The 27,599-nt window shown below is 47.0% G+C and overlaps 1 protein-coding gene across 3 annotated transcripts in view; it reads left to right on the forward strand.

The window, feature by feature from the left end:
• LOC140398710 (bone morphogenetic protein receptor type-2-like) overlaps positions 1 to 15,333 on the forward strand; it is a 111,780-nt gene extending 96,447 nt beyond the window's left edge. For all 3 annotated transcript variants that reach the window (XM_072487728.1, XM_072487731.1, XM_072487730.1), the window contains 2 exons: positions 1,137 to 1,273; positions 14,905 to 15,333. In XM_072487728.1, coding sequence (XP_072343829.1) covers positions 1,137 to 1,273; positions 14,905 to 15,042 — 275 coding nt within the window. In that variant the 3' untranslated portion in view covers positions 15,043 to 15,333. The remainder of the gene's footprint in view (positions 1 to 1,136; positions 1,274 to 14,904) is intronic.
• The last annotated feature ends 12,266 nt before the right edge of the window (positions 15,334 to 27,599 follow it).

The raw sequence follows: 27,599 nt of genomic DNA on the forward strand, positions 1-27,599 counted from the left end.
GGGAGTGCTGCTCTGTCAGAGGGCCAGTACTGAGGGAGTGCTGCACTGTCAGAGGGTCAGTCCTGAGGGAGTGCTGCTCTGTCAGAGGGCCAGTACTGAGGGAGTGCTGCCCTGTCAGAGGATCAGTACTGAGGGTGTGCTGCCCTGTCAGAGGATCAGTACTGAGGGAGTGCTGCACTGTCAGTGGGTTAGGACTGAGCGAGTGTTGCACTTTTAGAGGGTCAGTACTGAAGGAGTGCTGCACTGTCAGAGGGTCAGTACTGAGGGAGTGCTGCCCTGTCAGAGGATCAGTACTGAGGGTGTGCTGCCCTGTCAGAGGATCAGTACTGAGGGAGTGCTGCACTGTCAGTGGGTTAGGACTGAGCGAGTGTTGCACTTTTAGAGGGTCAGTACTGAAGGAGTGCTGCACTGTCAGAGGGTCAGTCCTGAGGGAGTGCTGCACTGTCAGAGGGTCAGTACTGAGGGAGTGCTGCTCTGTCAGAGGATCAGTACTGAGGGAGTGCTGCACTGTCAGTGGGTTAGGACTGAGCGAGTGTTGCACTTTTAGAGGGTCAGTACTGAAGGAGTGCCGCACTGTCAGAGGGTCAGTACTGAGGGAGTGCTGCACTGTCAGTGGGTTAGGACTGAGCGAGTGTTGCACTTTTAGAGGGTCAGTACTGAAGGAGTGCAGGGCTGCGGGAGCGCCAATACTGATGATGTGTTGCACTGGTGGAGGGCCAGTATTAATAATAATAATCTTTAGTGTCACAAGTAGGCTTACATTAACACTGCAATGAAGTTCCTGTAAAAATCCCCTAGTCGCCACACTCCGGCGCCTGTTCAGGTACATTGTGGGAGAATTCAATATGTTCAAATTACCTAACAGCATGTCTTTCGGGACTGTGGGAGAAACCGGAGCACTCGGAGGAAACCCACGCAGACACGGGGAGAATGTGCAGCCTCCGCACAGACAGTGACCCAAGCCCGGAATCGAACCTGGGACACTGGCTCCTGTGAAACGACAGTGCTAACCACTGTGCTACCGTGCAGCGACTGTTGTACTGCAAATTCATTCTTGCCCCTGCTCTACTCCTAATCTCTCTTCTTCCCACTCTTAGATGCCTCTTTGATTCCACAGTGTGTTTGGTTTTCTACAGGTGGATCTGTGCCTGACTTCCAAGCTGCATTTGAAGCCGAGACAGGGAAAAATCCGACATTTGAACAGATGGTGACAATTGTGTCGATAATGAGACAGAGACCTAACTTCCCAGCGAACTGGAATAAATGCTACATGGTTTGTAAATACGGCATGGAGTTGATGGGCTGAATGGCCTTCACTTGCCAGAACGTTTCTATGACAATTTCTCTCTGTTTGAAATCTCTCAGCCTTTATCATATTGAAAAATATATAAATCAATCTCACAAGTAACAACTTAGAACATTCATCCATGTTGTTTAAAATATCAACAATTTGAGCTACAAGGTATTTACAGAGCAAGACATTGCAAACCGGATGAGAAACCCAACAATTTGCAACTTGTAAAACTGTGAGGAAAGGATACTTCAGCCCAGGAGTGAGGACTCTGACCAATAGGTAACTTTAATGTGAACACAAACTTTAATTTAAACACAGAATCAATCACATTAGCAACAAAGAAACAGCTTTCCAGTTGACAGTTCAAACATTTCTTAAATAAAAGGAAAAACTCCCTACACCTGCAATTATATCTCTGTGTATAGTTCAAAAACCACTTACAAATACAGGTAACAAGAATTACTTACTTCTATGTGAGTACTTTTGGAGAAAGACCTTTTCAGGAACAACCTGAAAATTCTTCCATCTTGTCAAATACGTCTGTTCAAATGAAAATCCGATGGCAAAAACGACAGACAAACCTGGCTTTTCCCATTAATTACATCATCTGTATCCCAAGCATAAGGCATTCTTCGGTCTCCTCCCACTAAGATGGCGCATGACCTGATTAACTAGGACTAAACGCAATCCCTTCTATCTACACACCGGGCAACCTCCTAAACATAAACAATATATCATTTGTAAACAAGTAAATGGTTAAATTCAATTATTATCTCACTGTTACGACTAATTAATCATAGCTTTAGAAGACATGCTGCCTGTGAGTATTTTAACCGGGGTTTTTAACAACATTACTGCAACAAAATATAACACATAATATACAAAAGTTTCTTACATTCAGCACAATTTACACTAATTTGATTTGCCTAATCTCTGTGCAAATTCAAATCATCCCCTCATTACAGATGCCCTTTATCTCATGTGTCTCTAATTTCTTGTTTAACACCATTCCCAACATCAACACTACAGCTTGGGGCCTATATACAACCCCCACTAATGTTTTTTGCCTCTTGGTGTTTCTCAGCTTTATGCATACAGACTCCACATTTTCAGAGCTAATATCCTTTCTCACTATTGCGTTAATTTTCTCTTTAATCAGCAATATAACTCTGTCTGCCTTTCTTAAATACTGAATACCCCTCCATGGTCAGTTGCCATCCCTCGCCATCCACAGTCATGTCTCTGTAATCCCATGGGCGGCGCTGAGGGCCGAGTTCAATCCCAGCCCCAGGTCACTGTCGGTGTTGGGTTTGGACATTCTCCACGTGTCTGGGTGGGTCTCACCCCCACCACCCAAAGATGTACAGGGTATGTGGATTGGCCACACTAAATTGCCCTTAATTGGAAAAAAAGTGAAATGAGTGGTTAAAACATTTTTTAAAAATGTCTCTGTAATCACGACTATATCATACCTGTTTACATCTATTTGCACGTTGAATTCACCCATTTTATTGTGAATGTTCTGTAGATTAAAGTACAAAGCCTTAAGGCTTTTCTTTCCTTGTCATTCCTTGTCTTGTTCCCATTATTTTTCACTGTGGTCCATTTGATCCTGGCCCTTGATTTCTCTGCCTATTACTTTTCTTATTCCCCTTTCTGCCTTTTATTCTTGTCCAGGATTCCCCCTCCTATGACTCCTTGCATAGGTTCGCATCCCCCTGCCATTTTAGTTTAAACCTTCCCCAACCACTCTAGCAAATATTCCCCCAAGGACACCACACCCCGTCGAGCTCAGTTTGCACTGTTCCCATCTCCCCAGAACCTGTTCCAATGTCCCAGGAATCTGAAACCCTTCCCCTCGCACCCTCCCTTCAGCTTTGTATTCATCTGATATATCCTGCTATTTCTGCTCTGACTAGCATGTGGCACCAATAGTAATCTTGAAGTCACTACCTTTGTGGTCCTACTTTCCAACTTGCTTCCTAGCTCCTTATATTCTGCCTTTACGACCTCATCCCATTATTTTAACTTATGTCATTTGCATCAGTGTATCCCATGACCACTGGCTGTTCACGCTCCCCTTCAGAATGTTCTCTTGTTCTGCCTGGTGGTCACCCATTCCCTTCCTGCCTGTGGAGTCTTAACCTGCAGTGTGATCACCTCTCTCTACTTGCTATCCACGATATTCTACACAATGTAGGTGCTCCAAAGTGTCCCCAACCTCCGCTCCAGGCTTCTAGGAGCTGTAGCTGGAGACACTTCCTACACCCATGCTGGTCCCGGGCACTGGATGTGTTCCTGGATTCTCATGGAGAAAAGGAAGAACACACCACAGCTTTGAGCCCCCCTACCATGACTCATCCATTTAAAATAAGTCTTTTAGAAGATGCCTAAAATAAAATAAGACCAATTAGCCTTGGTTCCTTCTTCCCTGCTCATTATTGCAAAATATAGCCCTTACAAACCAGAAATGACAAAATAAAGAACAAAGAAAAATTACAGCACAGGAACAGGCCCTTCGGCCCTCCAAGCCTGCGCCGATCCAGATCCACTATCTAAAACTATCGCATATTTTCTAAAGATCTGATCCCTCTGCTCCCTGCCCATTCATGTATCTGTCTAGATACATCTTAAATGACGCTATCGTGCCCACCTCTTCCACCTCCGCCGGCAATGTGTTCCAGGCACCCACCACCCTCTGCGTAAATAACGTTCGACGCATATCTCCCTTAAACTTTTCCTCTCTCATCTTGAACTCGTGACCCCTAGTAATTGAGTCCCCACTCTGGGAAAAAGCTTCTTGCTATCCACCCTGTCTATACCTCTTATGATTTTGTGGACCTCAATGAGGTCCCCCCTCAATCTCTGTCTAATGAAAATAATCCCAATCTACTCAACCTCTCTTCATAGCTAGCAACCTCCATACCAGGCAACATCCTGGTGAACCTCCTCTGCACCTTCTCCAAAGCATCCACCTCCTTTTGACAAATCAAAATTTCTTTACCCGTCAGTCTGGCCTCAATAAAAGTCGAGATGGATTTGCAGGTACAGCATTAATTATTTTATTTGACTTGCAAGCCTGATTCATTTCACAGAGGCACAGGACACAGGACTAGTCTCCTAGACCCTTGAACAACGAATGAAGAAGGAGACAAAGGGATTTCTGCAAATACATTCAAATGGCATCAAGTTTCACATACACAATTCCCATAGGTCATCCTATACCCCTCCTGACCTGGCCATACATCCTGATTGGCTCACTTCCAATCCCTTCCTCTGGCCCCCTATTACCCAGCATCCTTTTCTCCTCCTATGGTGGACACACCTCCTCCTTGCTTTGCCATGCGGTCTGAAATCCTTTGTCTGTGAACTCACCAGAATGAGACTGGCCTATCTCTATATTACAGTAACTAATATCTCTAAAGTAACTATTTTATATCACATTCGTCATTCCCTCCTTTTATCATTCCATGATAACCGAACTATCCAATCCATAGCTGCGGTCCCTCATCTAAAAAGATCCGTCGCTGCATTTCCAATTCCTGGCGTAGCCCCCCTTCATCTGCTGCACCCTCATGGATTTTGACAGCCAAGATTTTAGGGGCGTTGATCTGTTCCAGTGCACCCCGCATTCTACCCATCACACATTTAAGGATAGCTGGGCCCACAAAGATGCAGCCAATAGCCACTGCTAAATACATGGCCATATTTATCAACCAGTCCTTCCAACCTCCAAATCCCCAGTTACCCCAAGAGCCAGGATCCTGCATTCCGTCCAGGTGATCCTGTATGCGATCCATAAATTTAGTGATGTTAGCGGTTAAGTCTTGAACTCCCATGATACACTTGCCCTGCACTATGGCGCATGCCCCACCTTCACGGGCCAGAAGATAGTCAAGAGCATACCGGCATTGCAAACAACCGCAGCTGAGACAATTCCTTGGTTATTGCCCCGAGGGCTCCCAAGGTTTCATTTCCCAAGATGGTAAGGCCACAAATAAAATAATTCCTGTCGCTGACAGCCAAGGAACCCCCCCCACCTCCCAGTGTCAATACGCTCAGAATTCCCCACCCGGCTGAGTGGCCCCGGTTGGGTGCGAGAACCTGAGGTTTTTTCCAGTTCTCGCAGAATTCAGCAGACTGCCCGGCGTGCTAACTGATGATGCAGCAGCCACGCCGAGGGCCAGGGGACTGTGGTAGGGACTAGAGTCCCAATAGCAATTTGGCGGGGAAATGGGGGTGACAAAACATTAGTTGCTGTACCATTTTTTAAAAAGTAGTATCCTTGCTCCGTGTACAGGTGAGCATCACAATCAGTATATCGGTTGCGTAGGGATCCCCCAGTAGCCCAGTTTATCCAGCTTTGGAACGCCCATTCGGGCCGCCTAGCAATGCGGAAAGCCCTAGTCCCAACAGTGATATGAGAGACATTCGCCCAGCCACAAAGGAGCTGGAGGCCGGTGTTCAATGGAACGCAGGTGGTGTTATAACAAACGCATTGGCCAGACGCCTGGGTGATATGACACCTCCTGTCCGTACAGGTGGGAACAGACATGTTATATTCGTTTCTACCTCTACCAGCAAACAGCCGTACCCTTCACTGCTGAAACAATTCTCGTACGACCGGGAATCCCTATTGGGATTGAAGTGGCTAGGTATGTACGCCCTCCACCGTTGCAACCTATCATACTGTGAATGGGAATTATCCCGAGGAAGGGGAAGGCAAATAGCCGGTGGTGCTGAACCCGGATCGCAAGGAAGAGTGACTTGCTCGGGCGGTGGCTCGGAACGCTGACAATGAACCACCGTTTGGGGAGTGCCCCAAAGCGGTGAAACAGAAAATAACCTAGACACCGCTGCGGGGTCCGGGTAGCAGACAACCCGTCCCTGGCCATACAAGCGGTGGTAAATCTGGTAGAAGCGATTCATACTACTCGGGTTTTCCTCAGTTTGGCCTCTAAATGAATTAAGTGTATCTCCTGATAACCTACGTTCTAGTTGTACTCCCCTTCTCACACCCTCCGCCCTCTCTCTAGTCCGCCTCTCTCTCCCACAACCTCTTCCTACTCTCTCCTGATGGTCTGATTTTACCTTTATCGCACCAATCTTAACACATCCAAAATCAAATTTACATGTACTCCAAAAACAAGGCAATGTCCATATAATGTTTCCTTCCCATCGCCGGGACCGGTGCAATTGCTTCATGAGTCCTGCATTGTCCGTGTACTTGATGACCTTCCATGAGTCGATACCATGTCCTCGTATATGGGGGCAGCGAAGAACATCACCTTTGCACAAATGAAATGTCCTTGTAGTTTGGTTGGGGTTACAAATGTAGATAATATTTCCCTTTTCCATGTCCGTCGCCAATAACACTCCAAGCGAGGTGAGGCCGAATATCACACAGACGGTGCGTAGCCACCCCATCATGCTCCACACCTGTAAACTAGCACTGGGGAAGGGAGGCAGGTTAATCTGTCCAAGAAAATGAGGCCCGTTATCAGAACTCAACTGAGCTGGTATACCGTATCGGGGAATGATTTCCCTGTTTCAGAACTTTAACCACAGTAGCAGCTTTATTATCGATAGTCGGATACACCTCAACCCATCTGCTGAACACATCCACAATGACCAAAACATATTTATAACATTGACAGCTTTCCAACTCAATGTAATCCATTTGTAGCGTCTCAAAGGGACCACTGGGCAACGGGGTTTGCCCCTTCCCACAAGGGATACCTTTTCCGGTGTTATATTGCTGACAAATCAAACACCAAGTGCTGATACTCTGGGCCAACCCCTGCATTTTAGGGTGCCACCAAGTGTCCAGCAACAAATCACTAGTCCCCCGAGCCCCACAATGAGTTGCAAAGTGTACACATTCGGTGACCCATAAAGCCAGTACATCAGACATACAAGTCTGATGTGCAGGCGTGGTCCATAAAGAGGAAACAGAATCATATGTACAACCTAACCGTTTCCACATTTGTTTATCACTCTCAGGAGCATCCTCCTGTAACCTTATGACATCTTGGATGGTTGGTATTGGCTTGTCAGAGGCAGACCTATTTATTGCAGAACTTTTAGTCTGACTTAACATTTTAGGCACCATCACTTGCTGAATTTGCGCGGCTGTCCGCGCTGCACAATCTGCTTGTTCATTACCAATGTCGACTGGGGTCTTACCGTTTGTGTGGGCAGCGCATTTAATGATGGAAATCTGCACGGGCATAAGGAGGGCCTGTAGTAGGTCATTAACTAAACCCCGGTGGGATATTTGACCACACATAATCATGTCAGGTTGTTCTGACGAAATATCACTCAAATCGTCCCTTATTGTGGTAGTTTCCTGAATCAAGGCTAAACAGTCGTGGCCAGGTGCGTCTTCATGGACAGGGGGACCACTAAGAAAACAGGCTGGATTGATAGTGGTACAGTGTTTAAATGTCAGACGTAGATTGTTCAAAAGGTATATCTCATACCTATTCTGATGAGCTGCGGTAAGATGCTGAGTCTGCAGTTGCCTCAGTAGTGCGATGACCGAGTGGGAACTATACACCGTAATATCCTGTTGGAGAGTGAAAGCATGTAACGGCTGTGCGATGGCATTGATTGAACGTAAATCTTGTACTAATCAGTACTGGTCTAGCTTGGCTGGTTTAGGCACAGCAAGTATGGGGGTGTTACATTCTGATTGGCAAGGGACCAAAATACCCTGTTGCAACAGCTCTCGGATTCATTTGTCCATAGACGGGGCTGCAGTCGAGTGTTAATCGTTTCAGGGACCTTAAAATGTTTTATGGCAGTGCTGTCTGGCATAACTTGAAGTGCGTACTCTGTTGGATCTGAATGATCCACTGCCCTCCTTACCATAGGTCCCAGATCCCTGGCATGGTACTGGTCGTGGACCTGACGTGTAATATGAGGGCTTACCGAAGCTGACTGTGGCCATAAATGTGGTGGTATTGTAACAAAATCGGCTGTACCTTCTTTTCCCGTGACTGTGGCTGTAACTTTGACTGGCCATTCGGTCCCAATTAATGGCCGGTATTTGTCCTCCAACTCCCTGTTTTGTCCGGTTCTGTCATAGGCCAGGGTAACGTGATGCAGTGAATGTTCAATGTCTAACGTCCACCACTGGGGGGTGATAGAAATATAGCACTGTTGTCTCATCCTCCATAATTGAACCGTTACCCCTTCGTCTCCGCACTCTAGCTGTAGCTGGAAGATACACAGTAAATCTCGGGCCAACAAGTTACAGTCCAATCCAGTAGTCACTACAAACTGATGATCTGCAGACTTATTCTCGTAAGTGACTGTCACAGGTTCAGAAATAGGATACTCACACACCTGTCCTTGGAACCCCGACAAATGCTGCGTGTGGTCAGATAGTGGTAGTCGAAGTTCTGATTGCACCGAAACATTGGCTGCTCCAGTGTCAATTACAAATGGGTGATGTTGATCTCCTGTCTGCAGAGAGATACTAGGTTCCCTGTCCGATTAGAGAGTCCTTATGACTAAATTAGCTAGTCAATCCTGTGTTGGGAAAGGGTTTGCCTGGGAGAAGTCCATGTATCTCGTCTGTCCTCCCCTTGGTGGGTACCCCCTCCTTTGGGTCGAGTAGTCTCCTTCTGCTGCCTGTCTTTTAAAGGGGCATTCCTGATGCCAGTGATCTGCACGGCGGCAATTAAAACATGCATTGCTCCCTCTATATCTGCCCCGTCCTCTTCTCCCAGTAAACCAATGGCCCCTCAGAGGGGGCGGCGCTTGTAAAGCTGTTGGTGCATACGGTGGGCCATAAAAAGGAGCTGAGGGTCCCTTTGGGTGGGTTTGATATCCTCCCCCTCGCTGATCCACCCACCCAAAGTCACAATATTGGGGCTCCAGCTGGTAAGCCACCATTTCTGCCGCTTGTTGGGGTCTCAGATCATCCTTTTTCATTACATACTCAGTCTTAACCTTTGTAACTGAGCCTCCTTCCTGGCCTCCACCCTCCTTCCAATAAAATTTGACTGCCCTTGCCATCTGGGAAGGGTCGTTCTCTGTCCAATTCATGTTATTACATTTCACAGCAGTAGCCACGGAAGGTGGGAGGCAATGCATTAACATAGCACAATATTGAGGGGAATTCTGACCATTTCGATGTGGCAAGTCGCCTGACTGCCCACGGTAGATTTCATTAAAACGTTCCAGAAATTCCTCTGGCTCTTCAATCTTTTTAGGTTTGAGGTCTAAGATAGCAGAAATATTTATGGGCTTTTGAAATGTGCTATTCAATGCATTCAGGATTTGTGTCCGTCTATTGTCGTCCAACGCATGGGCTTGCTGAAGTGCGGCGTGGCTAGCATAATTCAAGTGATTAAGATGATTGCGGTACTCTGCTGGGGTTAAAACCTGCTGGACTAGGGCCCAGAGGTCCCTAGAATCAGCTTGATAAATTGAGATGGTAGTTCTCAGGGAATCCACAAAAGCAGCAGGAGATTTTTAGTCTATCTGTGATTGTAGCCATAATAGCCATCATCTCACTGGGTATCCATGGGAAATAAACGTCTATTGTGGGCTGGGCCCCGGCAGTCACTGCGTCAAGGTTTGGTATCTTCCTAATCGGCAACTGTCTCCGAGTCTCACCAGGGGGCACTCTAGCTATTTCCTCTGGTTCTTCCAAAACTTCGACGTCCCTCCCTGTCACTAGAGGGAGTTCTTTCTCTTCAGAATCATCCCTGGCATCTCCCTTTGTTCTCGAAGTTTGCGGTTTCCCCTTGGTCTGAAGGGATTTAGGTGGTATGCTTAATTGTTTCTGGTTAGGATCAGGCCCTTCTCTCGCTGTCGGAGATCGGGTCCTAGAGCTAACTGGGCTTGCGGAACAGAGCTCCTCTTCCCTCTTAGATCGTGAAGATGGTAAATCGGGACCCACGCTATCAACCAAAAGGGCTGGAGTGACTGGCATGATTGGAATCTGGGGAGCAGTGACTGGATATAAATTATTATACTCTGGTGGTTCTGGAATTAGTGCAGACAATGCTACAGGTGCAGTCGAAATCCTAGCCGGCCTGGTCAAATTATCTTAATTTTCATCTTCTGCCTCTGTCAATGCAAGGCCAGCCATTGAACTACGTAGCCCATTGTTTGTTTGTTTTTTCTTCACGAATTGGAATCTCCATTTTAAGGGCATTTTCTTGTCAACTTAATAACATGATCTTATCCCTCTCATGTTGACGATATTGTCTCCATAATCTAATTAACTCTTTAGCTTTCATACTTTGGCTCTTTCTTTTTTTAATTTAAAAAAAAATTATATATATTTTTTTTATTTGCTTATTCATAACCAATGGCAATTTTTTTTTTGCTCCTTGGCAAAATTATTAAAAAGGTTCTAACAGTGTTCTTTTAAAACTTAAAATGTTTGAAAATTCAAATTGAATTACTGCAACTTGCAAGCTTAGCTCTGATCTCAACTCAGAACTAAATTTACGATTTGCTTAACACAAACTTGTATAACATTTACAACTTAATTAATTCTTTATCTTAACAATTTTTCTTTTAACAAGTTTTTTTTACATTCTCAAAAATGTTGGCTGCTATCAATGAGGGAGCAGTTAGCTGCGGTGATTTATACCGGAGCAAAGTCAACTGTCATCTCCAGATTTACACTTTTTAAAATGGTGTCAGTGAGTTTCTTTCAGTTTCTATTAATTCACAAATAAAATGAGATAAACATTATTTCAAGTAAGTAAAACTTAAGATTCTGGCAATTGCAATCAATTGCTTTCGAAAATAATAACTTTTATCAAAGAGGTGGAGAAACCCACTGGTTTCCTTTAATTAATTCAAAACGTAACTTTGCTGGAGTTCACTGACTCAAAGGAAAGGTATCCGATTACACTACAGGCTGCTGCTGTTATCTCAAGGCCTGTGTGAGAAGCACTGTCTGTCGTCTTTAACTTTGGCTGCTGCTGTTAACCCTTTGAGAGACTTCTGCTTTAACTAACAAGCAGCATCCAGTTCTATGGATGTTCTTTGTTTTGAAATTTATCCAAGCAATTCCCCATAATCTCAACTAGTCCTCAGAACTGCGTTTTTGGCTCACTTCTCATCCCTTCCTCTGGCCCCTATTACCCAGCATCCTTTTCTCCTCCTATGGTGGACACACCTCCTCCTTGCTTTGCCATGCGGTCTGAAATCCTTTGTCTGTGAACTCACCAGAATGAGACTGGCCTATCTCTACATTACAGTAACTAATATCTCTAAAGTAACTATTTTATATCACATTCGTCACTTTTGGTAATGTGGCGACCAGAACTGCACGCAATATTCCAAATGTGGCCGAACCAAAGTCCTATACAACTGTAACATGACCTGCCAACTCTTGTACTCAGTACCCCTTCCGATGAAGGAAAGCATGCCGTATGCCTTCTTGACCCCTATATCGACATGCGCAGCCACCCTCAGGGTACAATGGACCTGAACACCCAGATATCTCTGTCCATCAATTTTCCCCAGGGCTTTTTCATTTACCGTATAGTTCGCTCTTGAATTGGATCTTCCAAAATGCATCACCCCGCATTTGCCCGGATTGAACTCCATCTGCCATTTCTCCACCCAACTCTCCAATCTATCTATATTCTGCTGTATTCTCTGACCGTCCCCTTCACTATCTGCTACTCCACCAATCTTAGTGTCATCTGCAAACTTGCTAATCAGACCACCTATACCTTCCTCCAGATCATTTATGTATATCACAAATAACAGTGGTCCCAGCACGGATCCCTGTGGAACACCACTGGTCACAGTTCTCCATTTTGAGAAACTCCCTTCCACTACTACTCTCTGTCTCCTGTTGCCCAGCCAGTTCTTTATCCATCTAGCTAGTACACCCTGGACCCCATGAGACTTCACTTTCTCCACCAGCCTACCATGGGGAACCTTATCAAATGCCTTACTGAAATCCGTGTATATGACATCTACAGGCCTTCCCTCATCAATCAACGTTGTCACTTCCTCAAAGAATTCTATTAAGTTGGTAAGACATGACCTTCCCTGCACAAAACCATGTTGCCCATCACCTATTCTTCCAAATGGGAATAGATCCTGTCCCTCAGTATCTTCTCCAACAGTTTGTCTACCACTGACGTCAAGCTCACAGGTCTATAATTCCCTGGATTATCCCTGCTACCCTTCTTAAATAAAGGGACAACATTAGCAATTCTCCAGTCCTCCGACACCTCACCCGTGCTCAAGGATGCTGCAAAGATATCTGTTAAGGCCCCAGCTATTTCTTCTCTCACTTCCCTCAGTAACCTGGGATAGATCCCATCCGGACCTGGGGACTTGTCCACCTTAATGCCTTTTGGAATACCCAACACATCCTCCTTCCTTATGCTGACTTGACCTAGAGTAATCAGACATCTATCCCTGACCTCAACATCCGTCATGTCCCTCTCCTCGGTGAATACCGATGCAAAGTACTCGTTAAGAATCTCACCCATTTTCTCTGACTCCAAGCATAACTTTCCTCCTTTGTCCTTGAGTGGGCCAACCCTTTCTCTAGTTATCCTCTTGCTCCTTATATATGAATAAAAGGCTTTGGGATTTTCCTTAACCCTGTTTGCTAAAGATATTTCATGACCACTTTTAGACCTCTTGATTCCTCGTTTCAGATTGGTCCTACATTTCCGATATTCTTCCAAAGCTTTGTCTGTCTTCAGTCACCTCGTCCTTATGTATGTTTCCTTTTTCCTCTTGGCTAGTCTCACAATTTCACCTGTCATCCATGGTTCCCTAATCTTGCCATTTCTATCCCTCATTTTCACAGGGACATGTCTGTCCTGTACTCTAATCAACCTCTCTTTAAAAGCCTCCCACATGTCAAATGTGGATTTACCTTCAAACAGCTGCTCCCAATCCACATTCCCCAGCTCCTGCCGAATTTTGGTATAGTTGGCCCTCCCCCAATTTATCACTCTTCCTTTCGGACCACTCTCGTCTTTGTCCATGAGTATTCTAAAACTTACGGAATTGTGATCACTATTCCCAAAGTAATCCCCGACTGAAACTTCAACCACCTGGCCGGGCTCATTCCCCAACACCAGGTCCAGTATGGTCCCTTCCCGAGTTGGACTATTTACATACTGCTCTAGAAAACCCTCCTGGATGCTCCTTACAAATTCTGCTCCATCTAGACCTCTGACACTAAGTGTATCCCAGTTAATGTTGGGAAAATTAAAATCTCCTATCACCACCACCCTGTTGCTCCTATATCTTTCCATAATCTGTTTACATATTTGTACCTCTATCTCACGCTCATTGTTGGGAGGTTTGTAGTACAACCCCAACATTGTTACCGCACCCTTCCTATTTCTGAGCTCTGCCCATATCGCCTCACTGCTTGAGTCCTCCACAGTGCCCTCCTTCAGCACAGCTGTGATATCCTCTCTGACCAGTAATGCAACTCCTCCACCCCTTTTACCTCCCTCTCTATCCCACCTGAAGCATCGATATCCTGGGATATTTAGTTGCCATTCATGCCCTTCCCTCAACCATGTCTCAGTAATAGCAATAACATCATACTCCCAGGTACTAATCCAAGCCCTAAATTAATCTGCTTTACCTACTACACTTCTTGCATTAAAACAAATGCACCTCAGACCACCAGTCCCTTTGCGTTCATCATCTGCTCCCTGCCCACTCTTCCCCTTAGTCACGCTGACTTTATGATCTAGTTCCTTACAAACTTTAGTTACTACCTCCTTACTGGACACTAACCTCCTCATTTGATTCCCATCCCCCTGCCACATTAGTTTAAACCCTCCCCAACAGCGTTAGCAAAAGCACCCCCAAGGACATTGGTTTCAGATGTAGAGCGTCCAATTTGTAGTAGTCCCACCTCCCCCAGAACAGGTCCCAATGTCCCAAAAATCTGAACCCCTCCCTCCTGCACCATCTCTCAAGCCACGCATTCATCCTGCCTATTCTTTCATTTCTACTCTGACTACCACGTGGCACTGGTAGCAACCCTGAGATTACTACCTCTGAGGCCCGACTTTTAAACTTGGCTCCTAACTCCTTAAATTCTGCTTGTAGGACCTCATCCCGTTTTTACCTACATCATTGGTGCCTATATGCACCACGACAACTGGCTGTTCACCCTGCCCCTTCAGAATATTCTGCAGCCGATCTGAGACATCCCTGACCTGTGCACCTGGGAGGCAACATACCATTCGGGAGTCTCGTTTTCGACCACAGAGCCACCTATCCACTCCCCTTACAATTGAACCCCCTGTGACTATAGCCCTTCCACTCTTTTTCCCGCCCTTCTGTACAGCAGAGCCAGCCACGGTGCCATGAATTATAAGTGATAAAAATCGTAAATACGTGCTTCACTGTATTCACCCAATCAGCTTTTTCTACTTGCCCCGCGTCACTTTTGAATCCTGACATCACCTCAGGAGCTCCACACTCCAAGTTAGCACTCAGATTTCAAACTGCAGTCTCACGCTGTTTACAATCTTCTCTCACACTCTCCTCTAGGTGCTGCTGACTTTCTGTCTAGTGTCCTCTTCTTTCACTCTCCTCTTGGTGATGCCTGACTTTGTTGTCTGCTCGATTTGCAGTGCATATTGGAAACAATCAGAGACTGCTGGGACCATGATTCTGATGCCCGCCTTACAGCTCAGTGTGTGGAACAGAGGATGAAGAATTTTGTTGAACATTTGCAACAGGAGCTGCCAAATTCCAATCAATCTGCGTAAAATGTGATTGAATTTAGCAGTGTGAATCTGTATCCCAGCTAATTGCAAAATCTCTATTGACAGGCACTGCAGCCTATTCACTGATGACTCCACATTCAGTAATGTCTTTTCAGATCTGCCTATCAAAAACATCATCGGTGTATTTGATCAGTTTCCATCTGTGCTCGATTCTCCTCAGTTAGAGGGGCTTTGAGGTATTCTACTGTTTCTGAAGTGTATTGATCCTATCCTGATCGTATTAAAGGCTGTAAAGGTATACATGTATAAAATAAATCAGTTTATCCTGCTGTATAGCTTATTTAGTTTGAGTTTCCTGTGGGACAACATTTTTATTTCACTAAGAATCTGTCTAGGGCACAAATGTTTGATACCGGTTAGACGCAGAGACAAAATTGTGGAAGTGGGACATTTAACATTTGCCCAAGGCAGGTGAGGTCATGGTTTAATGCCCCATCTGAAGGAAAGCACTTCGAACAGGATGGTGCTCCCTCAATACTGATCATCTGACAGTGCAGTTCTCCCTCAATACTGACCTCTAAAGTTTAGTTTTCCCTATATTCTGCGCCACTGCAGGTGCAGAACCCATTCAGTACTGACCCTTTGTCAATGCAACGGAATGGCACACTGTCTCTAGGCCACTAGTATGTGAGTGATGCCCTGTCAGAGCGTCAGTATTGAGGAAGTGCTGCACTGTCATTGGGTCAGTACAGAGGGAGCACTGCGCTGCGTGATGACTGAAGTGCGCGCCGAAAAATACTTGCACTGTTTAGGAGGCAATAAGTGGCTTCAAGTTGCATAATTCCATCTAATTTTTAGGGTTAGGTTCAGGGTTAGGGTTCAGGTTAGGGGGTGTAAAAAGTGTCAAAAAATTCTCGCGGCGCTTCACGAAGCATTGCCGACTTGCTGCCGCTCGGCCGAATTAGGGTTAGGGTGAAAGAGGGTGAAAGAGGGTGAGGGAGGGTGAAAGAGTGTGATAGAGACTGAAAGAGGGTGAAGGAGGGTGAAAGAGGGTGAAGGATGGTGAAAGAGGTTGAACGAGGGTGAAAGAGGGTAAAAAAGAGTGAAAGCGGGTGAAAGAGAGTGAAGAAGGGTGAAAGAGTGTGAATGAGAGTAAAAGAGGGTGAAAGAGAGTGAAAGGGTGAAACATCGTGAAAGAGGGTGAGAGAAAGTGAAGGAGGGTGAAAGAGGTTAACAGAGGGTGATCGAGGTGAAGGGCGGTGAAAGACGGGAAAAAAGGTAAAAGAGGGTGACAGAGGTTGAGGGAGGGTAAAAGAGGGTGAAGGAAGGTGAAACAGGGTGAAGGAAGGTGATGCAATGTGAAAGAGGTTGTAAGAGGGTGTAGGAGTCTGAAAGAGAGTGAAGGGGGTTGAAAGAGGATGAAGGAGGGTGAAAGAGGTTGAAGGAGCGTGAAAGAGAGTGAAAGAGTGCAAGGGCGTAAAGGAAGGTGTGAAAGAGGGTGAAAGAGGACGAAGGAGATGAAGGAGGATGAAAGAGGGTGAAAGGGTGAAAGCTGGTGTAAGAGAGTCAAAGAGGGTGGAGGAGAGTGAAAGGGTGAAAGAGAGTGAAGGAGGGTGAAAGAGGTTGAAGGAGCGTGAAAGAGGGCGAACGAGAGTAAAAGAGGGTGAAAGAGTGCAAGGGGGTGAAGGAGAGGGTGAAAGAGGACGAAGGAAGGTGAAGGAGGATGAAAGAGGGCGAAGGAGGTTGAAAAAGGGTGAAAGAGGGTGAAAGAAGGTGAAAGAGAGTCAAAGAGGGTTAAAGAGTGTGCAAGAGAGTGAAGGAGGGTGAAAGAGGACAAAGGATGGTGAAATAGGATGAAAGAGGGTGAAACTGGGTGAAACATCGTGAAAGAGGGTGAAAGAAAGTGAAGGAGTCTGAAAGAGGTTAATGGAGGGTGATTGAGGGTGAAGGGCGGTGGAAGAGGTTGAAAGACGGTGAACGAAGGTAAAAGAGGGTGACAGAGGTTGAGGGAGGGTGAAAGACGGTGATGCAAGGTGAAAGAGGTGGTAATCATAGAATCTACAGTGCAGAAGGAGGCCATTCGGCCCATCGAGTCTGCACCGGCTCTTGGAAAGAGCACTGTACCCAAGGTCAACACCTCCACCCTATCCCCATAACCCAGTAACCCTACCCAACACTAAGGGCAATTTTTGGGCACTACGGGCAATTTATCATGGCCAATCCACCTAACCTGCACATCTTTGGACTGTGGGAGGAAACCGGAGCACCCGGAAGAAACCCACGCACACACGGGAAGGATGTGCAGACTCCGCACAGCCAATGACCCAAGCCGGAATCGAACCTGGGACCCTGGAGCTGTGAAGCAATTGTGCTATCCACAGTGCTACCGTGCTGTCCTTAGTGGGTGTAGAGTCTGAAAGAGGGTGCAGGGGGTTGAAAGAGGGTAAAGGAGGGTGAAACTGAGTGAGAGGGTGAAAGAGGGTGAAAGGGTGAAACATCGTGAAAGAGGGTGAGAGAAAGTGGAGGGTGAAAGAGGGTGAAGGAGGGTGAAACTGGGTGAAAGAGAGTGAAGGAGGGTGAAAGTGGGTGAAGGGGTCAAAAGAGGGTGAAAGATGTTAATGGAGGGTGATCGAGGGCGAAGGGCGGTGAAAGAGGGTGAAACAAGATGAAGGAAGGTTAAAGAGAGTGAAGCAAGATGTAGGAGGGTTAAAGAGAGTGAAACAAGATGACGGAGGGTTAAAGAGAGTGATACAAGATGAAAGAGGGTTAAAGAGAGTGAAACAAGACGAAGTATGGTTAAAGAGAGTGAAACAAGATGAACGAGGATTAAAGAGAGTGAAACAAGACGAAGGAGGGTTAAAGAGTGTGGAACAAGATGAAGGAGGGTTAAAGAGAGTGAAACAAGACGAAGGAGGGTTAAAGAGAGTGAAACAAGAAGAAGGAGGGTTAAAGAGAGTGAAACAAGACGAAGGAGGGTTAAAGAGAGTGAAGCAAGAAGAAAGAGGGTTAAAGAGAGTGAAACAAGATGAAGGAGGGTTAAAGAGAGTGAAACAAGACGAAGGAGGGTTAAAGAGTGTGGAACATGATGAAGGAGGATGAAAGAGGGTGAAAGGGTGAAAGCTGGTGTAAGAGAGTCAAAGAGGGTGGAGGAGAGTGAAAGAGAGTGAAGGAGGTTGAAAGAGGTTGAAGGAGCGTGAAAGAGGGTGAAAGAGAGTAAAAGAGGGTGAAAGAGTGCAAGGGGGTGAAGGAGAGGGTGAAAGAGGACGAAGGAAGGTGAAAGAGGATGAAAGAGTGTGAAAGAAGGTGAAAGAGAGTCAAAGAGGGTTAAAGAGTGTGCAAGAGAGTGAAGGAGGGTGAAAGAGGACAAAGGATGGTGAAATAGGATGAAAGAGGGTGAAACTGGGTGACACATCGTGAAAGAGGGTGAAAGAAAGTGAAGGAGTCTGAAAGAGGTTAATGGAGGGTGATTGAGGGTGAAGGGCGGTGGAAGAGGTTGAAAGACGGTGAACAAAGGTAAAAGAGGGTGACAGAGGTTGAGGGAGGGTGAAAGAAGGTGATGCAAGGTGAAAGAGGTTATAATCATAGAATCTACAGTGCAGAAGGAGGCCATTCGGCCCATCGAGTCTGCACCGGCTCTTGGAAAGAGCACCGTACCCAAGGTCAACACCTCCACCCTATCCCCATAACCCAGTAACCCTACCCAATACTAAGGGCAATTTTTGGGCACTAAGGGCAATTTATCATGGCCAATCCACCTAACCAGCACATCTTTGGACTGTGGGAGGAAACCGGAGCACCTGGAGGAAACACACGCACACACAGGGAGGATGTGCAGACTCCGCACAGCCAATGACCCAAACTGGAATCGAACCTGGGACCCTGGAGCTGTGAAGCAATTGTGCTATCCACAGTGCTACCGTGCTGCCCTTAGTGGGTGTAGGAGTCTGAAAGAGGGTGAAGGGGTTGAAAGAGGGTAAAGGAGGGTGAAACTGAGTGAGAGGGTGAAAGAGGGTGAAAGGGTGAAACATCGTGAAAGAGGGTGAGAGAAAGTGAAGGAGGGTGAAACTGGGTGAAAGAGAGTGAAGAAGGGTGAAAGAGGGTGAAGGGGTCTAAAAGATGGTGAAAGATGTTAATGCAGGGTGATCGAGGGTGAAGGGCGGTTAAAGAGAGTGAAGTAAGATGAAGGAGGGTTAAAGAGAGTGAAACAAGATGAAGGAGGGTTAAAGAGAGAGAAACAAGACGAAGTATGGTTAAAGAGAGTGAAACAAGATGAAGGAGGGTTAAAGAGAGTGAAACAAGACAAAGGAGGGCTAAAGAGAGTGAAACAAGACGAAGGAGGGTTAAAGAGAGTGAAACAAAACGAAGGAGTTTTAAAGAGAATGAAACAAGATGAAGGAGGGTTAAGGAGAGTGAAAGAAGAGGAAGGAGGGTTAAAGAGAGTGAAACAAGACGAAGGTGGGTTAAAGAGAGTGAAACACGATGATGGAGGGTTAAAGACAGTGAAACAAGATGAAGGAGGGTTAAAGAGAGTGAGACAAGATGAAGGAGGGTTAAAGAGAGTGAAACAAGATGAAGGAGGGTGAAAGAGAGTGAAAAAGATGAAGGAGGGTTAAAGAGAGTGAAGCAAGATGAAGGAGGGTTAAAGAGAGTGAAAGAAGATGAAGGAGGGTTAAATAGAGTGAAACTAGATGAAGGAGGGTTAAAGAGAGCGAAACAAGATGAAGGAGGGTTAAAGAGAGTGAAACAAGATGAGGGACGGTTAAAGAGAGTGAAATATGAAGAAGGAGGGTAAAAACCATTGAAACAAGATGAAGGAGGGTTAAAGAGAGTGAGACAAGTTGAAGGAGGGTTAAAGAGATTGAAATAAGATGAAGGAGGGTTAAAGAGAGCGAAACGAGAAGAAGGAGGGTGAAAAAGGGCGAAACGAGACAAAGGAGGGTGAAAGAGAGCAAAACGAGACGAAGGAGGGTGAAAGAGGGCAAAATGAGACGAAGGAGGGTGAAAGAGAGCGAAACGAGATGAAGGAGGGTGGAAAAGGGTGAAACGAGACGAAGGAGGGTGAAAGAGAGCAAAACGAGACGAAGGAGGGTGAAAGAGGGCGAAACGAGGTGAGGGAGGGTGAAAGAGGGGGAAACGAGACGAAGGAGGGTGAAAGAGAGCGAAATGAGACAAAGGAGGGTGAAAGAGAGCGAAACCAGACGAAGGAAGGTGAAAGAGTGCGAAACGAGATAAAGGAGGGTGAAATAGAGCGAAACGAGATGAAGGAGGGTGAAAGAGAGCGAAACGAGATGAAGGAGGGTGAAAGAGAGCGAAACGAGACGAAGGAGGGTGAAAGAGGGCGAAACGAGACAAAGGATGGTGGAAGAGAGTGAAACGAGACGAAGGAGGGTGAAAGAGAGCGAAACGAGACAAAGGAGAGGGAATGAGAGCGAAACGGGTCGAAGGAGGGTGAATGAGAGTGAAATGAGACGAAGGAGGGTGAACGAGAGCGAAATGAGATGAAGGAGTGTGGAAAAGGGCGAAACGAGACGAAGGAGGGTGAAAGAGAGCAAAACGAGACGAAGGAGGGTGAAAGAGCGCGAAACGAGATGAGGGAGGTTGAAAGAGAGTGAAACGAGACGAAGGAGGGTGAAAGAGAGCGAAATGAGACAAAGGAGGGTGAAAGAGAGCGAAACCAGATGAAGGAAGGTGAAAGAGAGCGAAACGAGATAAAGGAGGGTGAAATAGAGCGAAACGAGATGAAGGAGGGTGAAAGAGAGCGAAACGAGATGAAGGAGGGTGAAAGAGAGCGAAACGAGACGAAGGAGGGTGAAAGAGGACGAAACGAGACGAAGGATGGTGGAAGAGAGTGAAACGAGACGAAGGAGGGTGAAAGAGAGCGAAACGAGACAAAGGAGGGTGAAAGAGAGCGAAACGAGACGAAGTAGTGTGAAAGAGAGCGAAACGAGATGAAGGATGGTGAAAGAGAGTTAAACGAGGCTAAGGAAGGTGAAAGAGAGCAAAATGAGAAAAAGGAGAGTGTAAGAGAGCGAAACGAAACGAAGGAAGGTGAAACAGAGCGAAACGAGACAAAGGAGGGTGAAAGAGAGCGAAATCAGACGAAGGAGTGAAAGAGAGCTACACGAGACGAAGGAGGGTCATAGAGAGCGAAACGAGACGAAGGAGGGTCAAAGAGAGTGAAACGAGACGAAGGAGGGTGAAAGACAGCGAAACGAGACGAAGGAGGGTGAAAGAGAGCGGAACGAGATGAAGGAGGGTGAAAGAGACCAAAACGAGACGAAGGAAGGACAAAGAGAGCGAAACGAGACGAAGGAGGGTGAAAGAGAGCGAAAAGAGAAGAAGGAGGGTGAAAGAGAGCGAAACGAGACGAAGGAGGGTGAAAGAGAGCGAAACAAGATGAAGGAATGTGAAAGACGGCGAAACGAGATGAAGGAGGGTGGAAGAGAGCGAAACGAGATGAAGGAGTGTGAAAAAGGGCAAAACGAGACGAAGGAGGGTGAAAGAGAGCGAAACGAGATGAAGGAGGGTGAAAGAGGGCGAAACGAGATGAAGGAGGGTGAAAGAGAGCGAAACAAGACGAAGGAGGGTGAAAGAGAGTGAAACGAGACGAAGGAGGGTGAAAGAGAGCGGAACGAGATGATGGAGGGTAAAAGAGAGCGAAACGAGACGAAGGAGAGTGAATGAGAGCGAAACGAGTCGAAGGACGGTGAACGAGAGCGAAATGAGACGAAGGACGGTGAACGAGAGCGAAACAAGATGAAGGAGGGTGGAAAAGGGCGAAACGAGATGAAGGAGAGTGAAAGAGAGCAAAACGAGATGAAGGAGGGTGAAAGAGAGCGAAACGAGATGAAGGAGGGTGAAAGAGAGCGAAACGAGGCGAAGGAGGGTGAAAGAGAGCAAAACGAGATGAAGGAAGGTGAAAGAGAGCGAAACGAGATGAAGGAGGGTGGAAGAGAGTGAAACGAGACGAAGCAGGGTGAAAGAGAGCGAAACGAGACGAAGGAGGGTGAAAGAGAGCGAAACGAGACGGAGGAGTGTGAAAGAGAGCGAAACAAGACGAAGGATGGTGAAAGAGAGTTAAACGAGGCGAAGGAAGGTGAAAGAGAGCGAAATGAGAAAAAGGAGGGTGAAAGAGAGCGAAACGAGAATAAGGAAGGTGAAACAGAGCAAAACGAGACAAAGGAGGGTCAAAGAGAGCAAAACGAGACGAAGGAGGGTGAAAGAGAGCGAAACGAGACGAAGGAGGGTGAAAGAGAGCGGAACGAGATGATGGAAGGTGAAAGAGAGCGAAACGAGACGAAGGAGAGTGAATGAGAGCGAAACGAGTTGAAGGAGGGTGAACGAGAGCGAAATGAGACGAAGGAGGGTGAACGAGAGCGAAACAAGATGAAGGAGGGTGGAAAAGGGCGAAACGAGATGAAGGAGAGTGAAAGAGAGCAAAACGAGATGAAGGAGGGTGAAAGAGAGCGAAACGAGATGAAGGAGGGTGAAAGAGAGCGAAACGAGGCGAAGGAGGGTGAAAGAGAGCAAAAAGAGATGAAGGAGGGTGAAAGAGGGCGAAACGAGATGAAGGAGGGTGAAAGAGAGCGAAACGAGACGAAGGAGGGTGAAAGAGGACGAAACGAGACGAAGGATGGTGGAAGAGAGTGAAACGAGACGAAGGAGGGTGAAAGAGAGCGAAACGAGACAAAGGAGGGTGAAAGAGAGCGAAACGAGACGAAGTAGTGTGAAAGAGAGCGAAACGAGATGAAGGATGGTGAAAGAGAGTTAAACGAGGCTAAGGAAGGTGAAAGAGAGCAAAATGAGAAAAAGGAGAGTGTAAGAGAGCGAAACGAAACGAAGGAAGGTGAAACAGAGCGAAACGAGACAAAGGAGGGTGAAAGAGAGCGAAATCAGACGAAGGAGTGAAAGAGAGCTAAACGAGACGAAGGAGGGTCATAGAGAGCGAAACGAGACGAAGGAGGGTCAAAGAGAGTGAAACGAGACGAAGGAGGGTGAAAGACAGCGAAACGAGACGAAGGAGGGTGAAAGAGAGCGGAACGAGATGAAGGAGGGTGAAAGAGACCAAAACGAGACGAAGGAGGGACAAAGAGAGCGAAACGAGACGAAGGAGGGTGAAAGAGAGCGAAAAGAGAAGAAGGAGGGTGAAAGAGAGCGAAACGAGACGAAGGAGGGTGAAAGAGAGCGAAACAAGATGAAGGAATGTGAAAGACGGCGAAACGAGATGAAGGAGGGTGGAAGAGAGCGAAACGAGATGAAGGAGTGTGAAAAAGGGCAAAACGAGACGAAGGAGGGTGAAAGAGAGCGAAACGAGATGAAGGAGGGTGAAAGAGGGCGAAACGAGATGAAGGAGGGTGAAAGAGAGCGAAACAAGACGAAGGAGGGTGAAAGAGAGTGAAACGAGACGAAGGAGGGTGAAAGAGAGCGGAACGAGATGATGGAGGGTAAAAGAGAGCGAAACGAGACGAAGGAGAGTGAATGAGAGCGAAACGAGTCGAAGGACGGTGAACGAGAGCGAAATGAGACGAAGGACGGTGAACGAGAGCGAAACAAGATGAAGGAGGGTGGAAAAGGGCGAAACGAGATGAAGGAGAGTGAAAGAGAGCAAAACGAGATGAAGGAGGGTGAAAGAGAGCGAAACGAGATGAAGGAGGGTGAAAGAGAGCGAAACGAGGCGAAGGAGGGTGAAAGAGAGCAAAACGAGCTGAAGGAAGGTGAAAGAGAGCGAAACGAGATGAAGGAGGGTGGAAGAGAGTGAAACGAGACGAAGCAGGGTGAAAGAGAGCGAAACGAGACGGAGGAGTGTGAAAGAGAGCGAAACGAGACGAAGGATGGTGAAAGAGAGTTAAACGAGGCGAAGGAAGGTGAAAGAGAGCGAAATGAGAAAAAGGAGGGTGAAAGAGAGCGAAACGAGAATAAGGAAGGTGAAACAGAGCAAAACGAGACAAAGGAGGGTCAAAGAGAGCAAAACGAGACGAAGGAGGGTGAAAGAGAGCGAAACGAGACGAAGGAGGGTGAAAGAGAGCGGAACGAGATGATGGAAGGTGAAAGAGAGCGAAACGAGACGAAGGAGAGTGAATGAGAGCGAAACGAGTTGAAGGAGGGTGAACGAGAGCGAAATGAGACGAAGGAGGGTGAACGAGAGCGAAACAAGATGAAGGAGGGTGGAAAAGGGCGAAACGAGATGAAGGAGAGTGAAAGAGAGCAAAACGAGATGAAGGAGGGTGAAAGAGAGCGAAACGAGATGAAGGAGGGTGAAAGAGAGCGAAACGAGGTGAAGGAGGGTGAAAGAGAGCAAAAAGAGATGAAGGAGGGTGAAAGAGGGCGAAACGAGATGAAGGAGAGTGAAAGAGAACTAAACGAGAAAAAGGAGGGTGAAAGAGAGCAAAACGAGATGAAGGAAGGTGAAAGAGTGCAAAACGAGATGAAGGAGGGTGGAAGAGAGTGAAACGAGACGAAGCAGGGTGAAAGAGAGCAAAACGAGACGAAGGAGGGTAAAAGAGAGCGAAACGAGACGAAGGAGGGTCAAACAGAGCGAAACGGGACGGAGGAGTGTGAAAAAGGAGAAACGAGACGAAGGAGGGTGAAAGAGAGCGAAACGAGGTGAAGGAGGGAGAAAAAGACCGAAACGAGACGAAGGAGGGACAAAGAGAGCGAAACGAGACGAAGAAGGGTGAAACAGAGGGAAACGAGAAGAATGAGGGTGAAAGAGAACGAAACGAGGCGAAGGAGGGAGAAAGAGAGCAAAACGAGACGAAGGATTGTGAAAGACGGCGAAACGAGATGAAGGATGGTGAAAGAGAGCGAAACGAGATGAAGGAGGGTGAAAAAGGGCGAAACGAGATGAAGGAGGGTGAAAGAGAGTGAAACGAGACGAAGGAGGGTGAAAGAGGGCAAAATGAGACGAAGGAGGGTGAAAGAGAGCGAAACGAGACGAAGGAGGGTGAAAGAGGGCGAAACGAGACGAAGGAGGGTGAAAGAGAGTGAAACGAGATGAAGGAGGGTGAAAGAGAGCGGAACGAGATGATGGAGGATGAAAGAGAGCGAAACGAGACGAAGGAGAGTGAATGAGAACGAAACGAGTCGAAGGAGGGTGAACGAGAGCGAAATGAGACGAAGGACGGTGAACGAGAGCGAAACAAGATGAAGGAGGGTGGAAAAGGGCGAAGCGAGATGAAGGAGAGTGAAAGAGAGCAAAACGAGATGAAGGAGGGTGAAAGAGAGCGAAACGAGATGAAGGAGGGTGAAAGAGAGCGAAACGAGGCGAAGGAGGGTGAAAGAGAGCAAACCGAGATGAAGGAGGGTGAAAGAGGGTGAAACGAGACGAAGGAGGGTGAAAGAGAACTAAACGAGAAAAAGGAGGGTGAAAGAGAGCAAAACGAGATGAAGGAAGGTGAAAGAGAGCGAAACGAGATGAAGGAGGGTGGAAGAGAGTGAAACGAGACGAAGCAGGTTCAAAGACAGCGAAACGAGACGAAGGAGGGTGAAAGAGAGCGAAACGAGACGGAGGAGTGTGAAAGAGAGCGAAACGAGACGAAGGATGGTGAAAGAGAGTGAAACGAGGTGAAGGAAGGTGAAAGAGAGCGAAATGAGAAAAAGGAGGGTGAAAGAGAGCGAAACGAGACGAAGGAAGGTGAAACAGAGCAAAACGAGACAAAGGAGGGTCAAAGAGAGCAAAACGAGACGAAGGAGGGTGAAAGAGAGCGAAACGAGACGAAGGAGGGTGAAAGAGAGCGGAACGAGATGATGGAGGGTGAAAGAGAGCGAAACGAGACGAAGGAGAGTGAATGAGAGCGAAACGAGTCAAAGGAGGGTGAACGAGAGCGAAATGAGACGAAGGAGGGTGAACGAGAGCGAAACAAGATGAAGGAGGGTGGAAAAGGGCGAAACGAGATGAAGGAGAGTGAAAGAGAGCAAAACGAGATGAAGGAGGGTGAAAGAGAGCGAAACGAGATGAAGGAGGGTGAAAGAGAGCGAAACGAGGCGAAGGAGGGTGAAAGAGAGCAAAACGAGATGAAGGAGGGTGAAAGAGGGCGAAACGAGATGAAGGAGGGTGAAAGAGAACTAAACGAGTAAAAGGAGGGTGAAAGAGAGCAAAACGAGATGAAGGAAGGTGAAAGAGTGCGAAACGAGATGAAGGAGGGTGGAAGAGAGCGAAACGAGACGGAGGAGTGTGAAAGAGAGCGAAACGAGACGAAGGATGGTGAAAGAGAGTTAAACGAGGCGAAGGAAGGCGAAAGAGAGCGAAATGAGAAAAAGGAGGGTGAAAGAGAGCGAAACGAGACGAAGGCGTGTGAAACAGAGCAAAACGAGACAAAGGAGGGTCAAAGAGAGCAAAACGAGACGAAGGAGGGTAAAAGAGAGCGAAACGAGACGAAGGAGGGTCAAACAGAGCGAAACGGGACTGAGGAGTGTGAAAAAGGAGAAACGAGACGAAGGAGGGTGAAAGAGAGAGGAACGAGATGAAGGAGGGAGAAAAAGACCGAAACGAGACGAAGGAGGGACAAAGAGAGCGAAACGAGACGAAGAAGGGTGAAACAGAGGGAAACGAGAAGAATGAGGGTGAAAGAGAACGAAACGAGGCGAAGGAGGGAGAAAGAGAGCAAAACGAGACGAAGGATTGTGAAAGACGGCGAAACGAGATGAAGGATGGTGAAAGAGAGCGAAACGAGATGAAGGAGGGTGAAAAAGGGCGAAACGAGACGAAGGAGGGTGAAAGAGAGTGAAACGAGACGAAGGAGGGTGAAAGAGGGCAAAATGAGACGAAGGAGGGTGAAAGAGAGCGAAACGAGACGAAGGAGGGTGAAAGAGGGCGAAACGAGACGAAGGAGGGTGAAAGAGAGCGAAACGAGATGAAGGAGGGTGAAAGAGACCGAAACGAGACGAAGGAGGGTGAAAGAGAGCGGAACGAGATGATGGAGGGTGAAAGAGAGCGAAACGAGACGAAGGAGAGTGAATGAGAGCGAAACGAGTCGAAGGAGGGTGAACGAGAGCGAAATGAGACGAAGGAGGGTGAACGAGAGCGAAACGAGATGAAGGAGGGTGGAAAAGGGCGAAACGAGATGAAGGAGAGTGAAAGAGAGCGAAACGAGATGAAGGAGGGTGAAAAAGGGCGAAACGAGACGAAGGAGGGTGAAAGAGAGCGAAACGAGGCGAAGGAGGGTGAAAGAGGGCGAAATGAGACGAAGGAGGGTGAAAGAGAGCGAAACGAGATGAAGGAGGGTGAAAGAGGGCGAAACGAGATGAAGGAGGGTGAAAGAGAGCGAAACGAGACGAAGGAGGGGGAAAGAGAGCGGAACGAGATGATGGAGGGTGAAAGAGAGCGAAACGAGATGAAGGAGAGTGAATGAGGGCGAAACGAGGCGAAGGAGGGTGAACGAGAGCGAAATGAGACGAAGGAGGGTGAACGAGAGCGAAACGAGATGAAGGAGGGTGGAAAAGGGCGAAACGAGATGAAGGAGAGTGAAAGAGAGCAAAACGAGATGAAGGAGGGTGAAAGAGAGCAAAACGAGACGAAGGAGGATGAAAGAGAGCGAAACGAGACGAAGGAGGGTGAAAGAGAGCAAAACGAGATGAAGGAGGGTGAAAGAGGGCGAAAC

The sequence above is a fragment of the Scyliorhinus torazame genome, chromosome 21 (assembly GCF_047496885.1).
Source record: "Scyliorhinus torazame isolate Kashiwa2021f chromosome 21, sScyTor2.1, whole genome shotgun sequence".
NCBI lineage: Eukaryota > Metazoa > Chordata > Chondrichthyes > Carcharhiniformes > Scyliorhinidae > Scyliorhinus > Scyliorhinus torazame.